The sequence below is a fragment of the Ambystoma mexicanum genome, chromosome 2p (assembly GCF_040938575.1).
Source record: "Ambystoma mexicanum isolate Mex_15411 chromosome 2p, UKY_AmexF1_1, whole genome shotgun sequence".
NCBI lineage: Eukaryota > Metazoa > Chordata > Amphibia > Caudata > Ambystomatidae > Ambystoma > Ambystoma mexicanum.
In genome coordinates, this window is record NC_090923.1 from 77,036,014 (window position 1) to 77,060,360 (window position 24,347).

General features: G+C 46.0%; 1 protein-coding gene across 3 annotated transcripts in view; it reads left to right on the forward strand.

The window, feature by feature from the left end:
• USP19 (ubiquitin specific peptidase 19) overlaps positions 1-24,347 on the forward strand; it is a 1,845,650-nt gene that overhangs the window by 754,496 nt on the left and 1,066,807 nt on the right. For all 3 annotated transcript variants that reach the window (XM_069643288.1, XM_069643289.1, XM_069643291.1), the window contains exon 14: positions 5,973-6,083. In XM_069643288.1, coding sequence (XP_069499389.1) covers positions 5,973-6,083 — 111 coding nt within the window. The remainder of the gene's footprint in view (positions 1-5,972; positions 6,084-24,347) is intronic.

Here is a 24,347-nt window from a genome sequence, read left to right on the forward strand (position 1 = left end):
TAGCAGAGCTATTCGGGCCCTCGTATGATGGACCAAGTGATGATGATCCAATAAGTTTGGCTGAAGAGGTCTCCCCACCACAAAAGGTGTAAACTGACAATGAGAGAAAGTAGGCTTGGGAGGGGGGTGGGACGGGAAATACAGTGGGTGGAAAAGTAACAATATATGTGCATTTATGAGCAAGATATGTAACCACTGTACGTTGAGTTGGGTTTATTTGTTGTTTGAACAAAATTAATAAAATTGTTTTTAAAAAAAAGTTATAACATACACTACAAATTTCGTGATACAAGAAATTCTATGTTTGTATTTCCAACACAAACCATTCACGCTGGTAAAGGGGACTTTGGACACATGTTTGCACAATTTACAGTTAGCACATGGATAAAAACCACTCCTGTTCAAATTCGTCATTTTCATACTGTCTGCTGTTTTGGTTATCACCATACTAGGAGACATCGTTTTAAGGGTGGGGGCATTACGATATGTAATATTGGGTGCATCATCTAAAACTGGTTTAAGGTGTGGATCAGTGAGCAAAACCTTCCAGTGTTTGTTCATAATCTTTTTGATTTCTTTAGACTGATGATTATACCCTATGATGAGCCTTATTTTATTCTCATTGGTTTTCTTTTTCCTAGCAAAAAGATTCTCTGATGGATGTCTCAGCTTTAGTATAGCATTTAGAGATGTTTTTGGAGTAGCTACGTCTAACAAATCTCTGACTTATGTTTTTGGCTTCGTTCTTGTAGTCCAAATTATTGCTACATGCTCGTTTAGCTCTTAAAAATTCTCCATATGGAATAGAATCTATTAGGGTTCTAGGGTGATGACTTTCGGCATGGAGAGTTGAATTTGAGCTCGTCGGTTTCCTGAATAGTTTAGATGTCAATTTGTTGCCTTCTACTTGAAATTGAACATCTAGGAATACCAAATTTTGTTTACTCATAACCGTGGTTAATTCTGGGTTGAGTGTATCATCATTCAGTATCTTCACATATTCTGTGAATTCCAATTCAGTCCCGTCCCAGATTATAAAAAGGTCATCGATAAATCGATAACATATTTTTATATGTTTGGTCCAGTGCTCCAATTCTTCTGGAGACAAAGGACAGGGAGTCCATCGCTGCCTGCCCTGCCAGACACACTGGAGCCAGAAGTGTGTTTCAGCATTGAAGCCCGCCAAAGGCAAAATGAACAAAAGGGTTAAACATGTTTTGGCGCACAGAGTAAAATCCAAGAAAGACCTCACAAGCAAGAAATAGCAAAAAAAGGCCAGGCCATTTTGACAAAATGGGCACCCATGGGTGCAGTACTGCATCTGAGGATTCAGCCTGCGATAAAACCACACAATGGTAGGAAAATTAAACCACTGCCATCAGCCATTGAATGTAGTGAGGGTAACATAAAAAATGTTACATGAGTAAGTAGGAAAAGGGGCTACTAAGTAACCCCCCAGAATTTCCTCCACATAAGATGGGGTGTACTGGACCTACATAGGTATACAGGTAAGTAAAGTTAATTTCACTTTACTACTCTTGGGAACAGTTCACCCAAGAGAAGGTATTTAAACCTTATGAGAAATCCAAAGGACTTCTCTATGACATTGCATTGAATGTGATGTGTGTCAAAATACAAAAGTAGATGCCTATGGCGTTTGTCGGACTCCAAGAACAAACAAACACTGAGTCCAAATCAGATAAAAGAATATGCAAGAGAGTGAGAAAAAGTTCTCACTCACTCCAGGATAAACTTTAAAAGTCCTAAAGTTCAGCAAAAGAGCTGAGGGTCTCTAAGGTTGAAGGGAATTGGCACATAAATGAGAATTCCCCCTAACAGACGTGACCCTCCTATCATCATCGTCCCCTCCTTTGAACCCAAGCGGGAGTCAGTGTGCCTACCTTGCCCACTCAACCCTTCATGTCCCCAGCCATAGCCTAGCCGTGGGCTACCTTAATAAGTATTACACTGCCCTGCTGTGGCTTTTAACCAAGGGGAGGTGAATCCAAACCAAGATCACTTCCCTGATCCACATTAAACATTAACTTCTGCAAGTTGACCTTCTGCGACCATATCAGGTGCATCACCAATCTTGATCCAAAATACAGACAAACATGTTTTGTTATGGTACCATATCTTGTAAAGCGCACGGACGCTCAAGGGCATCGCGGCGCTAGAGGAGAGCAGAAGCATAGCAAAATCAGAACAAGTATGTTTTTACCTTCTTTCTAAACTCCAAGTAATTGGGAGTTTTTTTGATAACAAGTGGATGGCCATTCCACAAAACAGCTGCAGCGGTGGAGAACGCCCATTCACCCACCCGGTCACAAATTGTATTTAGGCACTATGAGCTGCTCCATCGTGGCCGAGCGAAGATTCTGGGCGGGATGGTAGCCGAAGAATTTGGCTTGGAGATATTCAGTTCCTTGACCATGACAGGCCCGCTGAACGATACACAGGACCTTAAATTCCACCCGTTGAGCCACCGGGAGCCAATGAAGTGACCTCAACACTGGGGAAATTTGAGCACCATAAGGAGTGTCAGTGGCTACCTGGGCATCCAGATTTTGGAGCCGTTGTAGTGGTCTAATCAGGCTCTTGGGTTGGGCGAAGTATAGGGAATTACAGTAGTCTATCCATGACAGTACTAAAGCTGCCACTACTGGGGGGCGCAGTGGAGCTGGGATCAGAGGCAATACCTTCCTCAGCATTTCCATTTGGAAATGACCAGCCTGACATACAGCAGAACTTGTTGGTCCATGGACAATGAAGCCGACAACGCGACGCCTAGGTTTTTAACCTTTTTTGTGTGCCCTCTTACAGGAAAAAACACTCTTTCAAGTTTAGCTTTCGTTTTGTAGGTTTTTTCCTTGCTTTCCTAACTCAGACTGCAATGGCCCTAAACATGCTTGGCTTTCATGAGCGCATGCAAAAGTTATTGTATGCCTGCATCTGAAAGGAGGCTAAAGGCAGTGTGTGCATGCACGTGAAAGGCTATAGTTTGTGATGAGATATGCCGCTTTAATGAACCTTCATCAATAAGGAGCTTGCCATTTTAAATGCTCTGCTGGTAATAAGTGTGTGTTGACTATTTGCGAGACACTAGTGGGAAGCCCTGTTGAATTTTCAAGGGTAGTGGTGTCAGGTCACATATCCAACAAAAGGCATCCTCATTATAGCACCAGTGGCAAAGCAAGCCTGCAAGGCCCTAGGCCCTCTACTGCCCTACAGGGGGTAACATGTCTTGCATTGGCCCTGATTGAAAGTAAGGATATGCACATTTGATAATCATATACGCCGAATTGCTAACCAAAATATTTTTCTTAAGCAATCATGACTAATACATTTTGCAAGACTAATTCATGCCTTGCTTTAAGTTACATAATAGTTTAACATCGGGCATCTTCTAGTGCTGCAGTATCAGGGATTACCTGCATGTATCATTTTGAGTTACAGTGGATGACTTATAGATCGTCTAATTGCAATGCATAGATTACCATCATATATCTTTGAGTGCAATCGGTAGGACATCATTATAAGGTGGCCCCCAAAGTGTCCCCCCTCAGATCTATCCAGGTGCAGCACCTAGTTCACCCTTCAATCCGTTTAACCTTCACATATCTTCTAAATTAAATACTTGTGCTAACCATCACAATCTCTTGTAGAGCCGTATCTGTGCAAGTCTTCTGTGAAGTAGTTGGTGCCAAGGTCATCTGTAAAGGCTGCGTTTGGAACACAGCATGCTTCCTTAATAGATCTTGCAGTAGTAATAGACAGGTTTATGTCCCTGAGTTTGTGAATCCCAATTTCAAGAACTTGCTGAGCATTTTCACAGTGATCCCCTTAGATCTTTGACATGAGATGGACTACCATTATGGGTCCTCTAGATGTTGAAGCCGAGCCGGGGTGTAAGGATGGGACCACAGTGCATATTTCGTGCCCTGAACAGCGATCCTGATACTTTTCTTTGGTAAAGTACCACCTACTATCAGACTGTCAATAGTTTTATATCAGTATACCATCGCTGCATCAGTCAAAACGAAGGAGGCCCAGAGGGCTAATGTGTGTTTGTGTACAGTGAGTGGTCTGCTGGTTGAGTGAGTAGAGCGCGCCGGCACAACAGCTGTCATCCACTGCAAACATGGTTATTGGTGTTTAGATGTGAGTGCGAGGCTGTGGTGATGGAAATATGGGGAAGAGGGTTTCAGGTTGCTGTAGGGTATACCCATGTTTTTCAGGGCCTTTGTGAATGAGATGTGTTTATCAATGCAGCGTATGGGGAGAAGAATCAAGTTTCAGATGGCAGGGGCTTGGATGGATAAAGAGGATCCTCCCAATCTGGTGGAGTTGTAATGGGGGATAACGAGAAGAAGAGCAAGACCAGATCTGAGGCTCCTGGTGGGATGGTGGTATCCCATGGTAGCATGTGAGTTTATCCATATATTTTAGTGGTATGCAGTGTTTTACTGACCAGCCTTTTAAAAATGTGTCCTGCAAACAGTAGCTGGTAGCTTTGGAGGAATGGGGTAGTGCAGGGGTCTCTGCTTATGTTTTTCAGCAAATTAGCAGTAAACATTATGCTGTGAAACATTTAAAGCCCTTTAAACTCTTGGGTGTAAACATAAAGTAAACATAAGGTTGTTACAGTAGGTAGTTTTCAGAGAATGTGGCAGTGGCACATATACGAGTTAAGGAGAGCAAGATTAATTTAACACAGGTTGTGCCTTTTGAAGGCATATGACTGTCCTGATGGGGAGGATCCATGGTAGGGAGTGTAGTTGTACATGTGAACGAGCAGAGAATAGTGCTGTTTGAATGGAGAGGCTAGTGCGCATGGAAGTACCAGTATGCCTGCTCTATGAAACCTACTGGGGTAGGAGAGAGCCAGAAGGGAGGACCAGACTTGGTCATGCTTGGTGCCCTTGACGTATAAGCTTGAAATGTGTGTGTTGAAAGAGGGGGGACGAGTGGGCGACTAGGGGAGGAGTAATAAATACATTTAAGTTGATGAGAGCGCAATAAATGCAGCAGGTAGTTAAATTAAGAAGAGGGCAACACTATGTGAAATGATTAACCGTTACTGTGCATTGGCGGGTTGGTTATGGCAACTGAGTAAGCAGTCTGGAGGGAATTGGTGAACCTTAAGTCATGTTCGGTTTGTTGAAATCTCCCATGAGTACTGCCCTACGAAATGTCTCATTGCCTATTGTAAAATATTCTCCTCATAATCTGTGTATGCTACAGCTTCCTATGAGGGCTTTTCTTTTCTTTTTGTATGTACTGTAGTGAATGCAGGGTTTTCGCTGCCGGCTTTTTACTCTTTTGCATTTTCAATATGCAGTTGTTTTGACCAACTTAAAAAAAAAGTGTTTAGTGTGTTTGGGGTAAGGAATTCGGGGAGTAGGGGTGGCAGGGTGAGGTGGTGTGGGTGGATTGGACGGGGATTGGGTGGAATCTCTCCAAAACCGAATTGAAAAATACCTTTGGCAAAGACAACCACAGTAAAACATAAGCCAGCAACGAAAACTTGCGTATCCATTCTGTAGGAAACAATAGAAGTCACATAATTTTATAGTTTGGGAAGCACCTCTTGAGTCTGGGCCTAATGCACCCTCTCTGCTGCTTGGATTGCATTCCTGTGCTTCCCCTTATAGTCCTTTGGAGAAAGCGGTTTATGTTCATCCTCTGCACTTTAAAATTACTATTAGTTTTCTAATCTTTTTCCTTTAATCTTTTGAGCTTCCTTTTTGAATAGTTTGTTACTGAACGGACTTCTATTTGGACTTGCCTACACTGTTTAAAAGACATTTGATAGTTGCACAGATTGACCTGGACAGATTTGAGAGCACACTGAGTGTGTTAACCCACAGAAATCTAAAATCTCCACACCAAGTTAAATTTGAAAAACCTGTTAAACATCTCCTAAATTTGCATTCTAATTCCGATTTTATAAATGATCCATTCATTACCAGGTTGTTGCAGATGAAGCTTGGCATCGTCACAAGATGAGAAATGATTCTTTTGTTGTGGACCTTTTCCAGGGCCAGTACAAATCCAAGCTGGTGTGCCCAGTTTGTTCAAAGGTAAGTTGGCATTCTGGTGGATGTGTTTTCTGGGCAATCAATGTGTGATTGTGAAGTGGCTGCTTTGTGGATACGGGGCGGGGGTTTGGTATTGTATGGTGTTAAAGCAAAGAACATCCAATTTGAGATTCTGGTTTGCAATATGTAAAGGTCAGTTTATTCATTGCAATGCAAGGAAACGTCACTCCCTCAGTTTAAAAGAATGTATTCTAGACCATTTTTGTACTTTGTTTCAGAAGACTAAGGAAAAGGAGCAGTTTATTACATTTCTACTTTAAGTCTTGTGCATGTACCTCATCCGGGAAAGAACAGGCTATCGCCTGTACATCTTGGCTTCATTTAGCCCAATGCATTCTCTCTTGCTTTCATATCCTTCCTTCACTAGTAACATGCTATAAAACACTCAATACTCCATCTCCTTGGTGCTTTAATGGCCCTGCTGCTTTATTTTTTTTTTAGAACTTATGTTGATTGCTGTTAAATTCAAACAGAACATAGGCATAGCCCTCTAAATGTGAGGTCCCAGCAATACAGACATTAACCCAACAAAGCATCTAATACGTTTTTCCAGGGTCGTCAATGATGGTTCTCTTAATCTTGATGGAATGAAACTGCAAATAATATAATTCTTGGTTTTGGAGATATCCTTTGCTGCCTTTGCACACAGACCATACTCCAGTGTTGCTCTACCCTCAGCTCTCGTAAAGTCTGTTGTAAAGCCAACTACGGGTCACCTTATACTACTGCAGGTTGTATTTGCAATTCTGAGGATTTAATTCCCTGAATAATCCACGATAGGATCCATTTTATCTCTATAGATCCATAATTAGTAGACTAATTTGTTATACACCTCTGGAATAAAATGTAAACATTCCCTGTATGCCAACCCTCGAAACTGATGTCAAATTAATGCCACCCTAATTTTGCTTTCAACACGTCCCTGACAGCAACATTTTTTATCTGGAGTAGCTCACACCTGCGCAACCATTCAAACTGAATATGTAAACCGAGGTTAAACTTCCTGACTGCCTTTCAAGTCGTTTTTCACTAGTCACAATCGCCCCCTTAACCAGGTTAGTCGCAGCTCTCTCAGGGAAAGATTTTAGCATCTCTTTAGCTCTTTCAACATCCCAAAATATATACTCCTTGCCCTTCCAGGTGACCCTCCACTTAGCCGACTGGCCCATACCCAACTTCACTTCTCAAGCGTACATTCAATTTCGAATGGATTCTTTCCTCCCTCAGATTCCTCATCTATGATATTTCTATCCTTGTGCAGCTGTTATTTTGAAACCTTTTTTGGTGCCAGCTATGTGTCTGTTCTGTCTCACACCTCTACACACCCTGTGCCAGACATGACGTCAGGGCCAATGTATATAGCAGCACTGTGCCCTGTGATCTCAGATCCTTTATTCCGCTCTTTCTGTTTGCTAATCAGGACGATGCACATCAAGCTTCTTTTTTTTCTCTACGCCATGCCGCCCCCGAAGGCCTAGGGCTTCAAGCCTCCCAGATTTGCATCGGATTTGTCTCTATTGCATGGGCGAGGACCACTAAACCCAGGATTGTGGGTCGTGCCACTCCATGAATCCGAAGGCCCTCTAGGAAAGGGCGCTGCAACTCTTCACGTTCTTACAAGGTGAAGGGTGAGGCTGGTTCTGTGGTCTCATTTGAGGTCACACGGAATGGTGCTCTGAAGAATGTGCTGTCCAGGGGCCGGAAAAGTATCCAAGAAGCATCGGAACAGATCCCGCTCCACAACTGAGTACTGGCAATGACATTCCTCTTTGAAAAATAAGAGCTACCGCTCCAGGGACTCTCCTGAACAGCGGCGCATGTACCTTTTCACAGCCAATCTTCTAACCTGGAGGAATGGGAGAATTTCTGCCTGAAGGTGCCAGTGCCTCCGGCCTCTGCCCCAGTAGTGCAGGCAATGGTGCGTGCATTCCGCTTCAGCTGCTCTGCAAATGGGTCCCAACACATCTGTTGCGACTGCACGGTACCCGCTAAGGACCACTTCTGCATGCCTATGGGCTCGGACCTGGTCCAGAAGATGACGGAGGTCCATTGGCGCCGACAGCACCCGATTTTCGACGCCAAGACATCGGCTCAGATTATGGCGATCAGTGTCATTGTCACTGCAGCTCTGCAGGAATATGCCCCATTCCCTGTGTACGCCTTCATGTCTAAGATGTATGACTTCTATGACCAAGAGGGTGAAAGGTTCCTTTTGGACTAGAACATCTGGGTTCTAGGGAGGTGAGGGATTTCCTGGAGGAGTGGCCGAGGGCCTGCAGGTCACCAGTGGTTGTGATGCCTCTCTGTAGATTGACATTTTGCCAGCTCCCACCCCAGGAAAGCCTCAAACCATTGACTTCCAAGGTTCAATACGAACTGTGTGATATACTGGACGATGCCACCAAGAAAGACGCTCTTGTCCTTCAATGTGGCAGTGGAGGTGCCTGTATTGGAGGAGGGGGAGAAACCTGCGTCTGTTCCGGCAGTGGTGCTAGGGAACTGGTGAAGAAACATTGGCCTGCTCTATCGGATCCGGTTTTCTCTCCTCTGATACTTGGCCAGATTTTGGTGGTACAGGCTGCGGCTGCTAGTTTGTAGACTTCTACCGTCCTATCCCTGCTACCAGACCGGTAACGTAAGACTGTTAACGGATGTGTAAGAAGGTTTTTGCCTCAAGCTGCCTTGCGCTGCGTGCTGTCAATGGGTTTTTGCCGACATTCTCCTTCAGCCTTTGGATGGATGCTGCCAGTGCAGCTGTATACGTCCCGGAAGGAGAGATGAGGGACGGTTTCCTGTTCTTAGTCACTGATGGCAAAAAGGCGGCACACTGTTGGGGAGAATTCTCATAAATGTGCCAATTCCCTTTACCTTAGAGCCCTCCAGCTCTTTTGCTAAACTTTGGGACTTTGAACTTTTCAATTCTGTTGGTTTTCTGTGTTCGTTTCTTTGGTTATGGAGTCTAACCAATTCCATAGGCATCATCTTTTTGATTTGTGTCACACGTCACCCTTTAGTGCAGTGACACAGTGAAGCTTTTAAGGCAGTGCCAAGGTTTTAATACTTTCTCTGGGATAAACTACTGTTTCGAGTGGATTGTGTCCTCCAACGTATTCCTCATCTTAGATGTATTCCATCCAGCTTTGCTTCTCTTCGGAAATTTTTTCAGCAGAGGGCGCCGTGCGTCGATGTCGAGTCGATGGTCCCTCGAAGGACTCCGTCGAGGGTGACGTCATCGGGTATATAAGTAGCACGTGCGCCACCCGTTTGCCTCAGTTCCGTTTGTCCGCAGTTATACGTTGCTCTGGAGATTCGGAGCACCTCGAGTTCTGTGACGAAAGAGTAAATAAACGAATATGTCCTCGTCATCGACGCCGACCACGACCCCTAGATCGGGTTCAAAAATGTCGATCACAGATGCACACAGAGAGTGTTTGTGGTGCCTTGGAGAAGGCAACGACATGGAGGCCTGTGTGAAGTGTCAGGCGATGACTGGGTAGGCCTTGCGAGAAAGGAGTGGAAAACTACAGGTAGGTCGCAAACCCAACCGTAAAGCCTCTGGTGTCGAGTCGAGGTCCAATGAGGAGAAATCTCCTCGATGCGAAAGGCATCGGTCCAGGTCCCGAAGCGATTCTCATCGCTCGTCGTCTTCAACGAAAAAATCGAAGAAACGATGCCATGTCCTCTGACGAGTCCCCAAAAAAGGATGAAATGCCCCACGAAACATTTGTCCTCCGAAGAGTGGGAAGCATTCAGGGTCAAAATGATGGAGGTGTTTGAAAAAACAAAGCCTCGGTCCGCGCCTTCTTCGGAAGCCGGCCGGGAGTGTCATCGCTCTGACACTCGCACGCCCTCGAGCCCCGGTGATCGAAAAAAGGAAGGATGGAGAACCTTCCAGGACGCTGTGTCGAGTCGACCGCTTGAGGTCACCGACGCCGTCCGAGACCTAACGCACCTCGAAGGGCAAATCTTCGAAGAGCGCCTCGATGCCCTCGAAACAGGCTCCGTCGACGTCCACTAGTTCGTCAACGCCATTGACGTCTTTGTCGACGTCGACCCCGAATCCTCGGCGCCAAAGGCTCCAACCAAGCCAGGCAGGGTTACATGACCTGTAATACCCTCAGAGCCCTGTAATATACCTCTTCCTCCTCCTCTCCCAGAGAAGGTTTTCAAGCCTCTCCCTAGGAAGGAGTTTTTCAAGTCCCTGGCCTCAATTTTTGAGGAACAGGAAAGATCTGATGAGGAGAATGTACCTTTTGGGCTAGAATATGGCACCCCAAATGTCCCAGAATGCCTGATTTCAGAAGAAAGCAGAATGAGGGACTTGGTGAAATCATTACACAATGCAAGTGGCATTGACGCATCTCCTGAAAATGACTTTGGCAGACCAGAACCAGGAGAGCATGCCGGTCCATCATACCGTCAGTTAATGACGAAGGTAGTAGATTACTTAGGATGGGATAGGCAATCAGCCGAATTCATCCAGGATGATTTGACAGATATATTGGACCATGGTCCCGCCGAAGACCCAGTACTACCCTTTCATGTAGCCCTACAAAATAGGGTGGCCAAGAATTGGGAAACTCCGGATTCTATTCCTCCGGTAAATAAATCTCTCGCCTCAAAATACCACCCTGCCAGTAGCGACCCCGGCTATCTGTCCAAACATCCCACTCCAAAGAGTCTGGTCATACAGGCAGCCACAGCTTCTAACAAACTTGCGTACCCTTCTATCCCTCCAGACAGGGACGATAAGTGTATGGATGGCGATGCACGGAAGGTATTTTCAGCTGGGAGTATGGCTTTAAAATCTGCCAACTCCACATGTGCCTTGGCAAAGTTTTCGTACACTCTCTGGGAGTGCATCGCAATGGCGGCAGAGCACATACCAGAAGGGGACGAAAGGGAAGGGTTCCTAGCCATCGTTAGAGATGGAAAGGAAGCCATGCAGGAATCCCTTCAATCTGGATTGGACACTGCGGATATTTTAAGCAAGTCCATGGACACTAGCACGGTAATGCGCAGATTTGCGTGGTTACGGAAGTCGGGTTTTGCACCGGACGTACAGAACTGCCTTCTGAACATTCCCTTTGACGGGTCTCACCTTTTTGGCAGCAAGGCAGACAAGATCCTCGAGAGGTTGCAGTTAAAGGGGCCAGAGAAAGGCCACTCGTGGTGGACGAGCAAAACGTGCAAAGCCAGCTCCAGATCCAGCTGCAGCCTCTTTGCCATCAGCGGCTGCAACACAAAACCACTTTGAGGACTTGCATCACCTGTAGGAGGCAGGCTGTCACAGCATCTGCAAGGATGGCGAAACATTACTTCAGATGTTTGGGGTCTAGAAATAATAGCCCAAGGTTACTGCCTTCCTTTTCTAACGCAACCTCAAAGCAATCCACCAGGGAGACACCCTTTGAAGTTTTCAGACCCGCTCCTACAGCAGGAAGTTTCTAACCCTGCTGGAGAAAGGTGCTATAGAACCAGTACCTGCAGTGGAGAACAACAAGGGATGGTACTCACTGTATTTTTTTATCCCCAAAAAGGACGGTGGACTGAGACCCATCTTGGACTTAAGAAACTTCAACAAGTTCCTCAGGAAGGACAAGTTCAAGATGGTTACCCTTTCTCAGATCCTTCAGGCCCTTCAACTTCAGGACTGGTTGATGTCATTGGACCTCCAGGATGCTTATTTTCATGTGCCGATTCATCTCAAGCACAGAAAATACCTGAGGTTCATAGTTAGCAACTCACAGTATCAGTTTCGAGTCCTGCCATTCGGATTGACCTCCGCCCCGAGGGTCTTCACCAAGTTAATGGTAGTGGTGGCAGCGCACCTCGGGAGAGGGGGGAATTCACGTCTACCCCTACCTGGACGATTGGTTGATCAGGGCACGTTCTGCTGAACAAGCACAGGATCATCTGAAAGTCACCTGCCACTTCCTCCACAGACTGGGCTTCTCCCTAAATTTCAAGAAGTCTCAAATGACACCTTCCCAACAGCTCCAGGACATAGGAGCTGTATTAGACGCATCCTTAGGAAAGAGCTTGCCTCCCAAGTCGAGGGCTCAAGACATTCTTCAGATGGTTTCCAAATTCCAAAATGCCCAAAATCTCCAGGCCTATGACTTCTTAAGGTTGCTCGGCCTCATGGCATCCTGCATCTTCCGGGTGCCAGAGGCACGTGGATGAGATCCCGTCAATGGGCTCTAAAGACTCAGTGGTCCCAGTTCTCAGGTCAAATGACGGATCTTCTCCAGATTACGATCAAGGTTCGTCAAGATCTTCTATGGTGGACTTGTACATAGAACATCCTAAAAGGAGAACGTTTTTGGCAACCATGGCCAGAGATCACAGTAGTGAAGGACGCCTCACTCGTGGGGTGGGGAGCTCATGCCAACGATCTGACAATCAGCGGTCGTTGGTCTCCATCGAAGTCCAAACTACATATCAACCTTTTAGAGCTGAGAGCAATTGGACTAGCACTGAAAGCTTTCCTGCCATCTGTCAGGAGAAAAAATGTCCTGATAATGCATGGCCACTGTGTTGTCAGTCATTATCGAAAGAAAAGAGGAGGTGTAGGATCACTACCTCTGTGCAGAGAGGCAATGCAGCTCTGGTATTGGGCAATTCAGGAGGAGAATATGACGGCAGATGCTCTGAGCAGGCAGAGCACGGTGTCCCACGAATGGAAACTGGCTCAGGAAGTCATTTAAGAGATCTTCGCCTTTTTCGTAACCCCTCAAGTAGACCTATTTGCGACCAGAATAAACCGGAAGTGCGAAAGATATTGCTCAAGGGAATTTCCCCCGAGAGGAGCCCTGGGAGACGCGTTTGTGGTGGAGTGGAATTTCCCACTATTGTACGCGTTCCCTCCGATTCCCGTCATACCTCAAGTCATCAGGAGACTGAGACGGTTTGGGAACCACATGATCCTAATTGCCCCGGATTGGGCCAGGAGAAGGTGGTACTCGGACCTTCTAGACATGTCCATCTGTCCCCCAGTACGTCTTCCTCATAGAGAGGACCTTCTCTCACAAATGGAGGGTCATCGAGAGGTCAAAACTCACAACCTTCACGCTTGGTATCTGAAAGGCTGAGATACAAGGATTGGGACCTTCCAGATGATGTCATGGAGGTGTTGCCTTCGGCAAGAAGGCCAGCAACAAAATCTCTATACCGTTGCCGTTGGAGGAAGTTTTTGCAACTGGTGCAGAGAAAAGAATGTTGATCCTTTTCTATGTTCTATTCCGGAAGTACTGTCCTTCCTCTTGTCCCTAGTGCATAGAGGTCTAAATGTTGGTACCATAAAAGGTTATCCGGCAGCGCTTTCCATCTTCAAGCGCTCGTCGGAAGAATGCTCCTATTTCAAAATTCCTTTGGTAGTGCAATTAAAGGGACTCACTAATGGGTTTCCTCCTTACCCTTTCCAAGTGCCAATTTGAGATCTCAATCTGGTTCTAAAATTCTTAATGTGTGCTCCTTTTGAGCCTTTGAAAACTTGTCCATTAAGATTACTGACATGGAAAGCTGCTTTCCTAGTTGCTTTAACATCTGCAAGAAGAGTGAGCGAATTGCAGGCACTGTCTTCTGGGCCGCCCTATACTGTGTCCCATAAGGACAGAGTTGTGTTGAGGGTTAAACCCTCATTTTTACCTAAAGTAGTATCTGATTTTCATTTAAGTCTGAAAATTGTTTTACCCGCATTCTATCCTCCACCTCATCCTACTAAGGAGGAGGAAAGATTACACAGGTTGGATCCAAGAAGAGCTTTAAGCTTTTACATCTCTAGGCTTTCCAAGCTTAGAGTGGACAACCAACTGTTTATCGGCTACACCGGAAGGAAATTTGGTCAGTCGGTGACAAAATAGACAATATCACGCTGGATTGTGCTTTGCATTTCAGAATGCTAAAGATTAGCACAAAAAGACCCACCAGAAGGTTTAAGGGCTCATTCCACCAGAGACATCGCCTCTTCGACAGCCCTTCAAAGAGGTGTTCCAATAAGGTCCATTTGTGAAGCAGCAACTTGGTCTTCACTACACACCTTTTCAAAATTCTATAGTCTGAATGCTTCCCAGTCTGAGCTGAATTTTGGTAAAGCAGTACTATATTCAGCCATCTAAGGGCTCCTCTACCAAAAACTGTGTACTACAGACTTATACCAAAAGTTGGTTTTGCTTACACTTGCAGTCCTAGTTATGTGTACTGCATACAAACCTTGCCTAACATACACCAAATTTTGCGATCTGGACTGGATGCTGCATCATGCATGGTCGCATCCATGGAAACCAGCACCGTGATCCAACAGCACTCCCGGCTGAAGAAGTCTAGTTTTGCAGTCAATGTTCTGTACGAGCTGTTAGGCCCTTAGATGGCCAAAACCTTTTTGGGGTGAAGGCCGATATGCCCTCCAGAAGGTCCAGTTGTTGAAGAACATGGCAAAGTCCCTGGGTCTTGCTGTGCAACAGGCCTCTGCACAGTCGGCATCTCAAGGTAGTGTTGTAAGTCTGACTGCCTATGCCACAAGGTCCAGATGGAGGTTCCCAGAGGGGTGGTGTGGCTGCAGAGGCTGTCCCTGCTGCGCAAAACCTCAGTTACAGCCTATGCCATTCTATGCCAGTGGGGGGGAGACATTTCCCTGCTCATCTCGGAATGCTCAAGGACTATTTCCGGTGCTTGAGCCTTACAGGTCATCCAACAGGGGGGGATATTGCCTGCTGTTCCTCCACCTCCCTCTGGACAACGCATCCCAACCACCCCATTGTCTCCTGACCCCATCTTCCTGGAGGAGGACAGTCGGCTTCGGCAAAAACATGGTTGAGCTGGTACCACAATCAGCAGGGTGGGGTACTTCAATTATTTTGGTCCTGAAGGAGGACGGGGGGCTTGCATCCCATACTGTATCTGTGGCTTCTGAATTTGTTCCTGCACAAGGATAAATTCAAAATGGTTACATTAAGTAATCACATGTTCTGATGCTTGTTAATCTGCTTAGAATCACATGCTGTGCATATAGTCTGACATCCAGTGGTAACCGCAGAGTATTGCATCTTGCCTTTCGAGAATCGAAAGGGGACGTCGACATGGGCGTGCCTGTAACACTATCCCTACGTGACGTGTAGTGTACCCAAAATCTCACGCGTCGAGGTCCCTCAGATAGTTTGTATCCACCCAGCATACTGGTAGCCTTATGCGGAGCTCATCCAGAGACATTGCTATTGTTATCCTTCAACCTTTGGTCGTATATTAAAGTTATTGAATATTATCCTACCGTCCTTTCCATCGACGGCTGTTTCCAGATCTCTGCCGAAGCCGGTCCACGGATATTCGACAGTGTTCTGGTCGTCGCTGCCGACCACGTGGCCGGACATTCAGGCCGGCCTAGACAGTAGGGAGCATGGGGTTTTGGGGTGGACATTTCCTTTTCTAAGAATAATTTTCCCTTTCCTCCCTTTGTTCCCTGGGTCATTTTGTCACTATATATTTCCTCAGCTATGGAGAGGACTCCGTTTAGGTTTTTTCCTTCTTGTAAGGCCAAATTTCCCTGGAAGGATAAACACTAAGTGTAATCAGTTTCTGCCCCTTAATCACGACGAGACGGTTTGTGCGGCTTGCAATCTCCTTCTTCCGAAGACTCTGAAGGAGCGCCGTGTTAACCGGTGGGCGGTCTACGGAATGTCGCAGGCCGAGTCTAGCTCTCCCGCTGCCACATCCGCCAATTGTGACGAGGGGCTGAGTGATGAACAGGCCTCCGATTCGGAGGCGATTGACCTCTCGGCGGAGCATTCCCGCTCTGCGTCTGTCCCCGGCCCCACTAGGCAAGACTGAGGTCCTGCTATGGGAACTGTACACCCCGGCGACAGACACACATGCTTCACACACTAAGAACACAACCCCAGTGACGTCTTCGATGAAACAGTCACTCGACAAGCCTCCCCAGTGAACGACCAAATGGAGTTCAACGCCATATTAAGGAAAGCAGCAGAACATTTCCACATTGCGGAAGTTGGCCCCTTCGTTATTGGCGCCTGCCCTAACTAGACAAGTAAATCCTAGGGTAGAAAAATGTTGACCTTCCCCCTCCAACCCTCTTTACATCCGGGGCAATGCTACTCCATATTCACTGGTAGTAAAAACAACCAGGAAGAGAGCAGTGGTTTCGCCATCAACTTGGGAGGCACCTCCTGACAAGGAGTGTAAGAGGCTGTATGCTCCAGGGAAAAGGGTCACGGCGGCTACAGCCTTTTCCACCTGCATCGCAAATACAACCTTATTGGCCAGCTATGCCAATGCAGACTAATTTATTTGGAAAGACGGTTGACGAAGTGCTCGAAACTGCTAAGAAAGAGCATGACACCTTCAAGACCCTGGATCAGATCACCCAGAGGCCTTTTCCGAGGAGGGGTAGCGGGGACTAAACTTTCCATTCATGGTCACGTTTCACTCAAAAGCAATGCAGCTTGGGAAATAATTGCTCCTCCACCCAAGGAGCCAGCACATACACCACCCGGTATCCACCAAGAGTCCAACGATGTGGTAAAGGAAGGGGTTGCAATTCTACCCCTCGCGACGCCTCGGCCTCAGGCCAAAAATGAACCGCAGATCCGGGTCCCCTCCTATACCTCCTCAGTCGGGTGCCTGCTAACATCCTTTCTTTGAGCATGGCAGGGGATAAGTACAGACCAGGGGTTGCTCAACAAAGTTGCCCACGGGTACTGTATATAATTCGGCCGGTCCCCCTCAATTCAGACCTCCAAGAGCAAGACGCCCGACGCCAGAACATCTGCGCATCCTGCTACAAGAAGTCGAGACCCTGCAGGAAAATGGCGCCATCGAATCGTGCCTCTTGTACAGGTAAACCAGGGTATTTATTCAGTGTACTTCCTTGTACCCAAAAAGGATCTCACCATGTGCCCTGTACTAAATTTGCACCCAGCGAACAAATTTGTCAAGCCCCAAATGTTTTTCATGGTCACTCTGCAGGAACTAATTCCCCTGCTCACACCAGGGCATTACATGGAAACATTGGACATGAAAGATGCATACTTTCATATTTCAATGTTGCCGGCGCGCAGAAAATTCATCATATTCATAATACAAGACAAGCCCTGTCAGTTCAAGGTACTACCCTTCGGCATAACCTCAGCACCAAGGGTGTTTACAAAGGTACTGGCAGTGGCAGCAGCAAACCTGCGCAGGTTATCCATCCCGGTTTATCCTTATATCGACGACTGGCTCATAACGGGGGATTCTTACGAAACATGCCTATCAAATACCCAAAAGACCATAGACCTCTTATTCAGCCTGGGATCCTCCATCAATGAGAAGAAGTCCAGCTTAAACCCCCAGTCAAGTCAAGCAGTCCTAGGGGCTCTAATTCGAACAAAGGACGGCCGCGTCTTCCCCTCTGAGAGGGTCCATAACATGCTGTTTCAGATCCCTCAACATGTAGCCAGTTGAGAGGGTACGGTACGCAAGACTAGACGACTGTTAAGAATGATGGCGTAATGCATTTTTTGGTTCATCGCGCGGATTGCGCAGGTGTCCAATGCAGGAGTAGCTCAACAGCCAGGGGTGTCGGGCCAGCGGACAATGGGACGATCTAGTGTTTGTCTCGCCAGCCCTCTTTCTCTCACTACGTGGTGGTCAAGGGAGAATCTCTTGAAGGGGAAATCCTTCAACACCCTCGCAGTGGAGGCCACTCTCACTACAGACGCATCTCTCACAGGGTGGGGAGCTCACCTGCTGCAACAGACAGCGCTCAGAGTTGGTCGTCAGACTTGGCATCCAACCACATAAACCTGTTGGAACAGTTAGCAGTATTCAAAGCACTGAAAGCTTTTCAGACACAACTGCAGGGGAAGACTGTCCTGATCCTCACAGATAGCACCACGGCCAGATCTATCTACTATTTACTATCTGAACAAACTGGGGGCACTCACTCTCCAGCGCTGTCCAAACTGTCCCAGAACATTTGGAATTGGGCTCTCAAACATAACATGTTCCTGTTATCACATGTTCGATCTTCTGTCAGACTTACTCAGCAGAGATTTCCCACTACCTATGGAGTACGAATGGCGATTCCACAAAGACATAGTCTGCAATGTTTTTGCAGAATGGGGCTTCCTAGAGAGACTTGTTCGCAGTTCTGGAGAACGCTGAATGCCAAGACTAAGCCTCGAGGTATCCCCAGAACCGCTCCAAGGGGAACGGACTCTGGATCACATGGTCAGGGAAATTTATTTAGGCTTTTCCCCTGACTCCCCTACTCAACAAAATAGTGCTCAAGATGAACCAGGCACCATGATATTGGTGGCCCCCGCGTGGGCCCGCCACCCCTGGTTCGCTCATTTGATGGAGATGTCTCTATCTCCCCGAGTGAAACTACATTGCCCCTACAACATGTTGTCTCAGGACAAAGGGGAGACACTCCACTCATGCCCGCAAACATTGAACTTAGCGGCCTGGCTCCTGAGGTCATAGGGTTTGGACACCTACAACTCCCTCAGAAATGTATGCACATACTTAAGTAAGCGAGAAAACGTAACACCCGATATTGCTAGGCCAGTAAATGGAAACGCTTTATCTGGTGCAATACCAAGGGCATCAATCTATTGAATGCTCTCCTACTCGCATTGTATCGTACTTGACTCACTTGCTTGACTCAGGCCTGGTTTTTAATTTTCTTAAGGTTCACTTTGCTGCTCGCTCAGTCTACACTACGTCGCAACAAAAAGTGTCAAAGTGGAAGATAACAGTTCTTAAGGCCTTCATGGAAGGGGTCCAGAGGATTCAACCCCACATTTCAAATCCAGCTCCCTGATGGGACCGGAATGTGGTATTAACCAGACATATGGGGTCTCCATTTGAGCCTTTGCATGAGGCAAGTCTCAAAGATTTTACCTGTAAGACAGCCTTCCTAGTGACTATCACTTCTATTAGAAGGGTTAGTGAACTACAGGCCCTTTCAATTCTAGACCCTTTCATTACAGTTCAGAGATAAGGTGGTTCTGCGCACTCACCCTCGTTTTGCGGCTAAATTTATCCCCAGGTTCCATGTGAACCAATCAATAGAACTGCCTACTCTCTTCCAGAACACTACTAAAATGCCCGAGAGAAGCCTACACACATTAGGTGTGCCTAAGGCAATCATGTTTTACCTGGAGAAAACTAAACCACTGGGAAAGACAAACCAATTTTTCGTTTCAGTGGCAGCAGGTAGAGAAGGGGAATCTGTCTCTAAATCAGCAATCTCAAGGTGGATAGTCAAATGCATCACACTCTGTTACACTCTTGCTCAGAGAGAACTGCCCTTCAAGCCTAGAGCATATTCTTCTTGGGGCTCTGGGGCTTCCATAGCATTCATTGCAAATGTTCCCCTAGAGTCCATTTGCAATGCGGCAACCTAGAGTTCTGTACACACCTTTACAAAACACTATTGCCTAGACACTCATTCTAGGTCTGATTCGCAGGTGGGACAAGCAACACTAAGATATCTTTTCACTACTGTTCCTTCTCACAGCCCACCTCCAACTCCGGGTACTGCTCACTAGTCTATGCACAGCATGTGATTCTAAGCAGATTAGCAAGCATCAGAAGACACGCATTACTTACTGTAAAAGTATTTCTGATGATTGTATGTGCTTAAATTCACATACACCCACCCTTCCTCCTCGCTCGGATGGAAGGAACATAGATGTCTTACTACATTTTCTCTTTTCTGTACTCGCGATAGTCATAAGGCTCCCTCCCGGCAGAAAAAATACAATCGGAGAAACCTCGAGGGATTTTGGTAGACTACACGTCACGTAGGGATAGTGTTAGTCTCGCCCATGTCGACGTCCCCTTTCGATTCTCGAAAGACGAGATGCAATACTCCGCGGTTACTACTGGATGTCGGACTATATGCACAACATGTGATTCTAAGCAGATATAATCATCAGAAATGCTTTTACGGTAAGTAATGCATGTCATTCACTACACAATTCACAAAATACAGAGTTCACAAAATTCTGCTCATTCTTTTCCACATCACTCATTCTTATTAATACTCTCCTTGCAGCAGTATGTCTTAATTTTACACAGACTGACAGTATATCATCTGCCATTTTCCACAATTGTTCATTAACACAATATTTGATTCCCTCTCTTCAATCTAGGTAACAGTCTGTATATTAATATTTCAACAGATGTTTTGTTCGACACGTGTTTCGGTTGTCAGAGCGGAACATCACCAATAGTGTCCTTCTATTGATGCAACCTTCCTCAGGACGAGAAACAAAGTAACAATTGTGTCTTGCTTCACATACACTGGGGTGAGCCACACCATCTCCACATTTCATTCATGGGCGAGATCCAGATGAAATGGACAAATACCAACTCCACTTAAAGAGTCAACCAATTTCTTGAGGTCTATCTCTAGATCAAAACACATCCCCGTGAATATTCCAGGTACACTTCTTTGAATATATTCTACATATAACCGCACAGTTCTATCTTGGTGCGGTATGGGTTCCTTTTCTTCACTTGTGTCAGTCAGAAAATGCCTGTCTTATTTTCTTACAAGTCACTCTCAAGCATGTATGCTTCACACACCAAAATGTGCTATCAGGGTTTACCAATGTGCGTTTGTATCTTCACATGGTCGCGGGCATGTTAACAAAGGCAGATCCTGCAAGCCCTTGATCTACAGGACTGGTAGGTTTCAATGGACCTTCAAGATGCATACTTCCACATGTTGATTCATCAAAGGCACAGAGTACTTGAGGCTCATGGTGGCCGTTCTTGGACACTGGTCTGTGCAGGGCTTTCCCACCCGAGGACAGAATGGCAAACATCTTTCGGATGGGTAATGCCCTCCAATCCCAGGAACAAGTACCAGCCTTGGCTTTCCTGTGCCTTCTGGGCCTTTTGGCCTCCTGCATCCTAGTGGTGCCAGCGCGTGACTGGGCATGAGATCGCTTCAGTGGCTTTCTTTGCCAGTGGTTGCAGTTTCAGAGCGACATATAGGTCCTTTTTCAGGTCTTGGACAGGATGGCTCATGATTTTGCATGACGGGCTGTGCGTTGTCTCAGGAACCAGCTCAACGCCCAAATCCTCTAAAAATCCCTGGCAACGCGGTTGGGTGTACTATTGACTAGATCAATCGGGAAACAATCCCATGCCTATGAGGGATCAAACCCAATACAAGGGCCATATGACTAAAGTGCCCCTAGTGACACCCCAGGCAAGAAGGATATTTCATCCCGTGTGACTGGAATCTATGCGCTGTGTATCCTTTAAAAATCAAGAGTGGGAAGGAGATTTGGAGTATCTGTTAGGGAGGATTCTCAAAACTTGCTAATTCCCTTCACCTTAGAACCCCCCGGCAACTTTGCTGCATTTTGAGGACTTGATTTATTTTACCTGGAAAGAGTGGGACCCTTTTTCACACTCTCATTTATTTTGATATGTGTTTTTACTCTGTTTTCTCTGGTTATGGAGTCTAACCAACTCCATAGGCATCATATTTTCATTTGTGTCACACAGCACCCTCAGTGCTTTTGAGGCTTTCCCAAGGTTTGCATAGCTTCTTTGGGGTAAACTGGGGTAAAGTAATGTTTCCCAGAGTAGGTAAAGTGAAATTAACTTTACTAGTCTTTTAAATTTCTAGACCCAGCACATCCTATCTTACAATAGAGTGCTTGAGGGTTTCTTAGTATCCCCTATGTCTAGATACTCATGTAGCAGTCAAATGCTACCCTTTCCTCTCAGAATGGCTGGTGGCAGTGATTTTACAACAAACTACCATGATTTATCCCGACAGCGAACTATTCGTAGCTCCGGTAACGTTAATGTTTTTCAAGAGCCCCCTTTTTTAAAAAAGGTCCTGTCTTCTTTTTTTACCATTTCTTTTTGTAAAGGTCCTTCTAGAGTTTTTCTCTGCGTGCCAAACCAGGTTTGGTCTTTGTTCATTTGCCTTTGGCGGGCTTCAGGAGTGAAGACCGCCTCTGGCGCCTGAGTGTCTGGGGTGGGCAGGAAGTGAGGGAGGTGCCCGAAACTCCCTGTGCTTAGTCTCCTAGGAGACCCAAATGCACTCTGTGGTGATTGGCTGGCTGACTGTCTGGCAAGGACAGCCACCCTGCTGGTTGAGTGACAGCTAGGCTGGAATGAATGGGAGGGAACTGAATAAAAGGTGAGTCTCTTGGCTTGGAAGTCAGAGTCGACCACTGGAACGAAGGAACCGAAGAAGAGCTTGAACAGGACGGCTGCTGCAACTCCTGGGCCATTGGTTTACCCGGTAAAGCCCTCCTGCAGATCCGAATCGCCAAGTTCAAATCGACAGAGAAGCCCCTGCAAGGACGACTTCTCTCTTTGAGTTGGTGGGACCAATCAACTCACAAGTAAGTCACCTGGACACCCATCTCAGAGCTGGTTGAATTTCCTCAGAGTTGCTGCAGGAAACCGTAGGACCAGGGAGAGGGACACCAGTTTGTGTTCTTTACTCACAGCCACCTAAATTGATGTTTGCCAAGTGCTAGCTGTTGATCCTCTAAGTGCAGTGCAGGAGTCCTACGACTGAGGCCCAGGAACAGCGAGATCTGCACGAACTGCCAGGAACAGAAGTTATCAGCTGCATCTTTTTCTTCATTGTAAGGTACTGTGAAACAAGACAGAGAACTTGTCTCTTGCAGTGAAAGTGCTTGAAACTTTTGCAACTTGCAGGCCTAATCATCTTGTAACCCAACATATGATTCTTCTTTTTACAAACTACTTCTGAGAACTTGTGGAGGGACTTTTCAGTCTACTTAACAGAACTTATTTATCCTATCCAAGACTTTAGCCCATTGACTTTGGCCTAGCCTATTGAATTGAATGGACTCTTCTGGTGAACTCAAAATATTTGCACTGTCTAAGAATAATTGTAATCTTTTATGTTCTAATAATCTTTGCCTTTTACTCCTCTTGAAAAGTATTCTGAATGCCCAAAAGTAAGCTATTCATGCCCCCAGTACCCTTGCACCTAAAGTTATCTGTGGTTGTAGGTTGTTTGTGGGTCACCCAAAGGGGTCTTATCTGATTCAGAAACTTAGAGTGTACAGTATTGAAGTATATTTGTGTGTGATATATAATTGCCTCCTTCTATTGAATGTTTTAAAACTGACAGATAAATTAATAAGTATTTATCAAAGAAACCTTGAGTGTAAGAGTTTATTTGAACACCTGTGATTGTAAACCTCTGTGTAAGATCATTACTGCTCACATTCCCCTCTTGAGATAAGCCTGGTTGCTCAGCAACGCTATCAAAACTTTGTAGTACGGACTTATACCAAAGGTTGGTTTGCTTACACCTGTAGTCACAGTTGTGTGTAGTGGTCCCAAAGGGTACTGCATACAAACTTTGCCTAACAGTATCGTAAACGGACTCCACCCATTTTCAAAACATTGGAGAATGCAGAAGGGCTCTCATGAAGAGTGAACCAAACCCAAAAGTGGTTGCCCAACCAAGTAATCCCAGGGCCAAAGACTCCACAGTGACAAATGATATGTCACATTTAAAATCTTGAGATGTCGAGCTTGCTTTTGTTATGATTGCTGGACATAAATGATGGCTTGATCTTTAATCAAGCACATGTCCTGAGGCTGCTACTTCACCACCCTAATTTAAAAACAATAACCACCTATGATTTAAAGACCATATATTTCCCAGAAGAAGAGCGCTTTGTTAGGGTGATCTTACATCTGTCTTCAAAACCCATTAAAGCCAAATTGATGGATGCTATGGCGGCCTTTTTGAAAATGGGTTTTGACCTAAGAGAACTGACAATAAGGGAAGAGGGGTTCTATGGCTATTAGAGGTGGGCGATGGACAAACCCAGGAGGGGGAAAGAGTCTGAACACGGACAGAGGCCGGAATCTGCTGTAAAAGACACCTGAAGGAAGTACTCCAGTGGGAAGGTGGTATAAACACTGGAGAGCCTCTGATCTCAATAACCATGGAAAATAACGGTTTTAAATCACCAATTGAAAAATTAGACCCTTGCAAAGAAGATAATTGGAGCTGGTTGGCTGGTGCGTTGACAAGGAGCTCTATTAGAGCGTAACAGCCCAAGACCTCAGACTGGAAAGATCTAGCCATTGGATGCTGGAATACACGAGGCTTTAAACATCTGCTTACCTAGGAGAACACTGATGTGGATGGTCTTGATATTTGCCTCCAAGAGACACGGATGAGGAGGGTGCCAGTACTTGAAGGTTTCACTGTGCGTC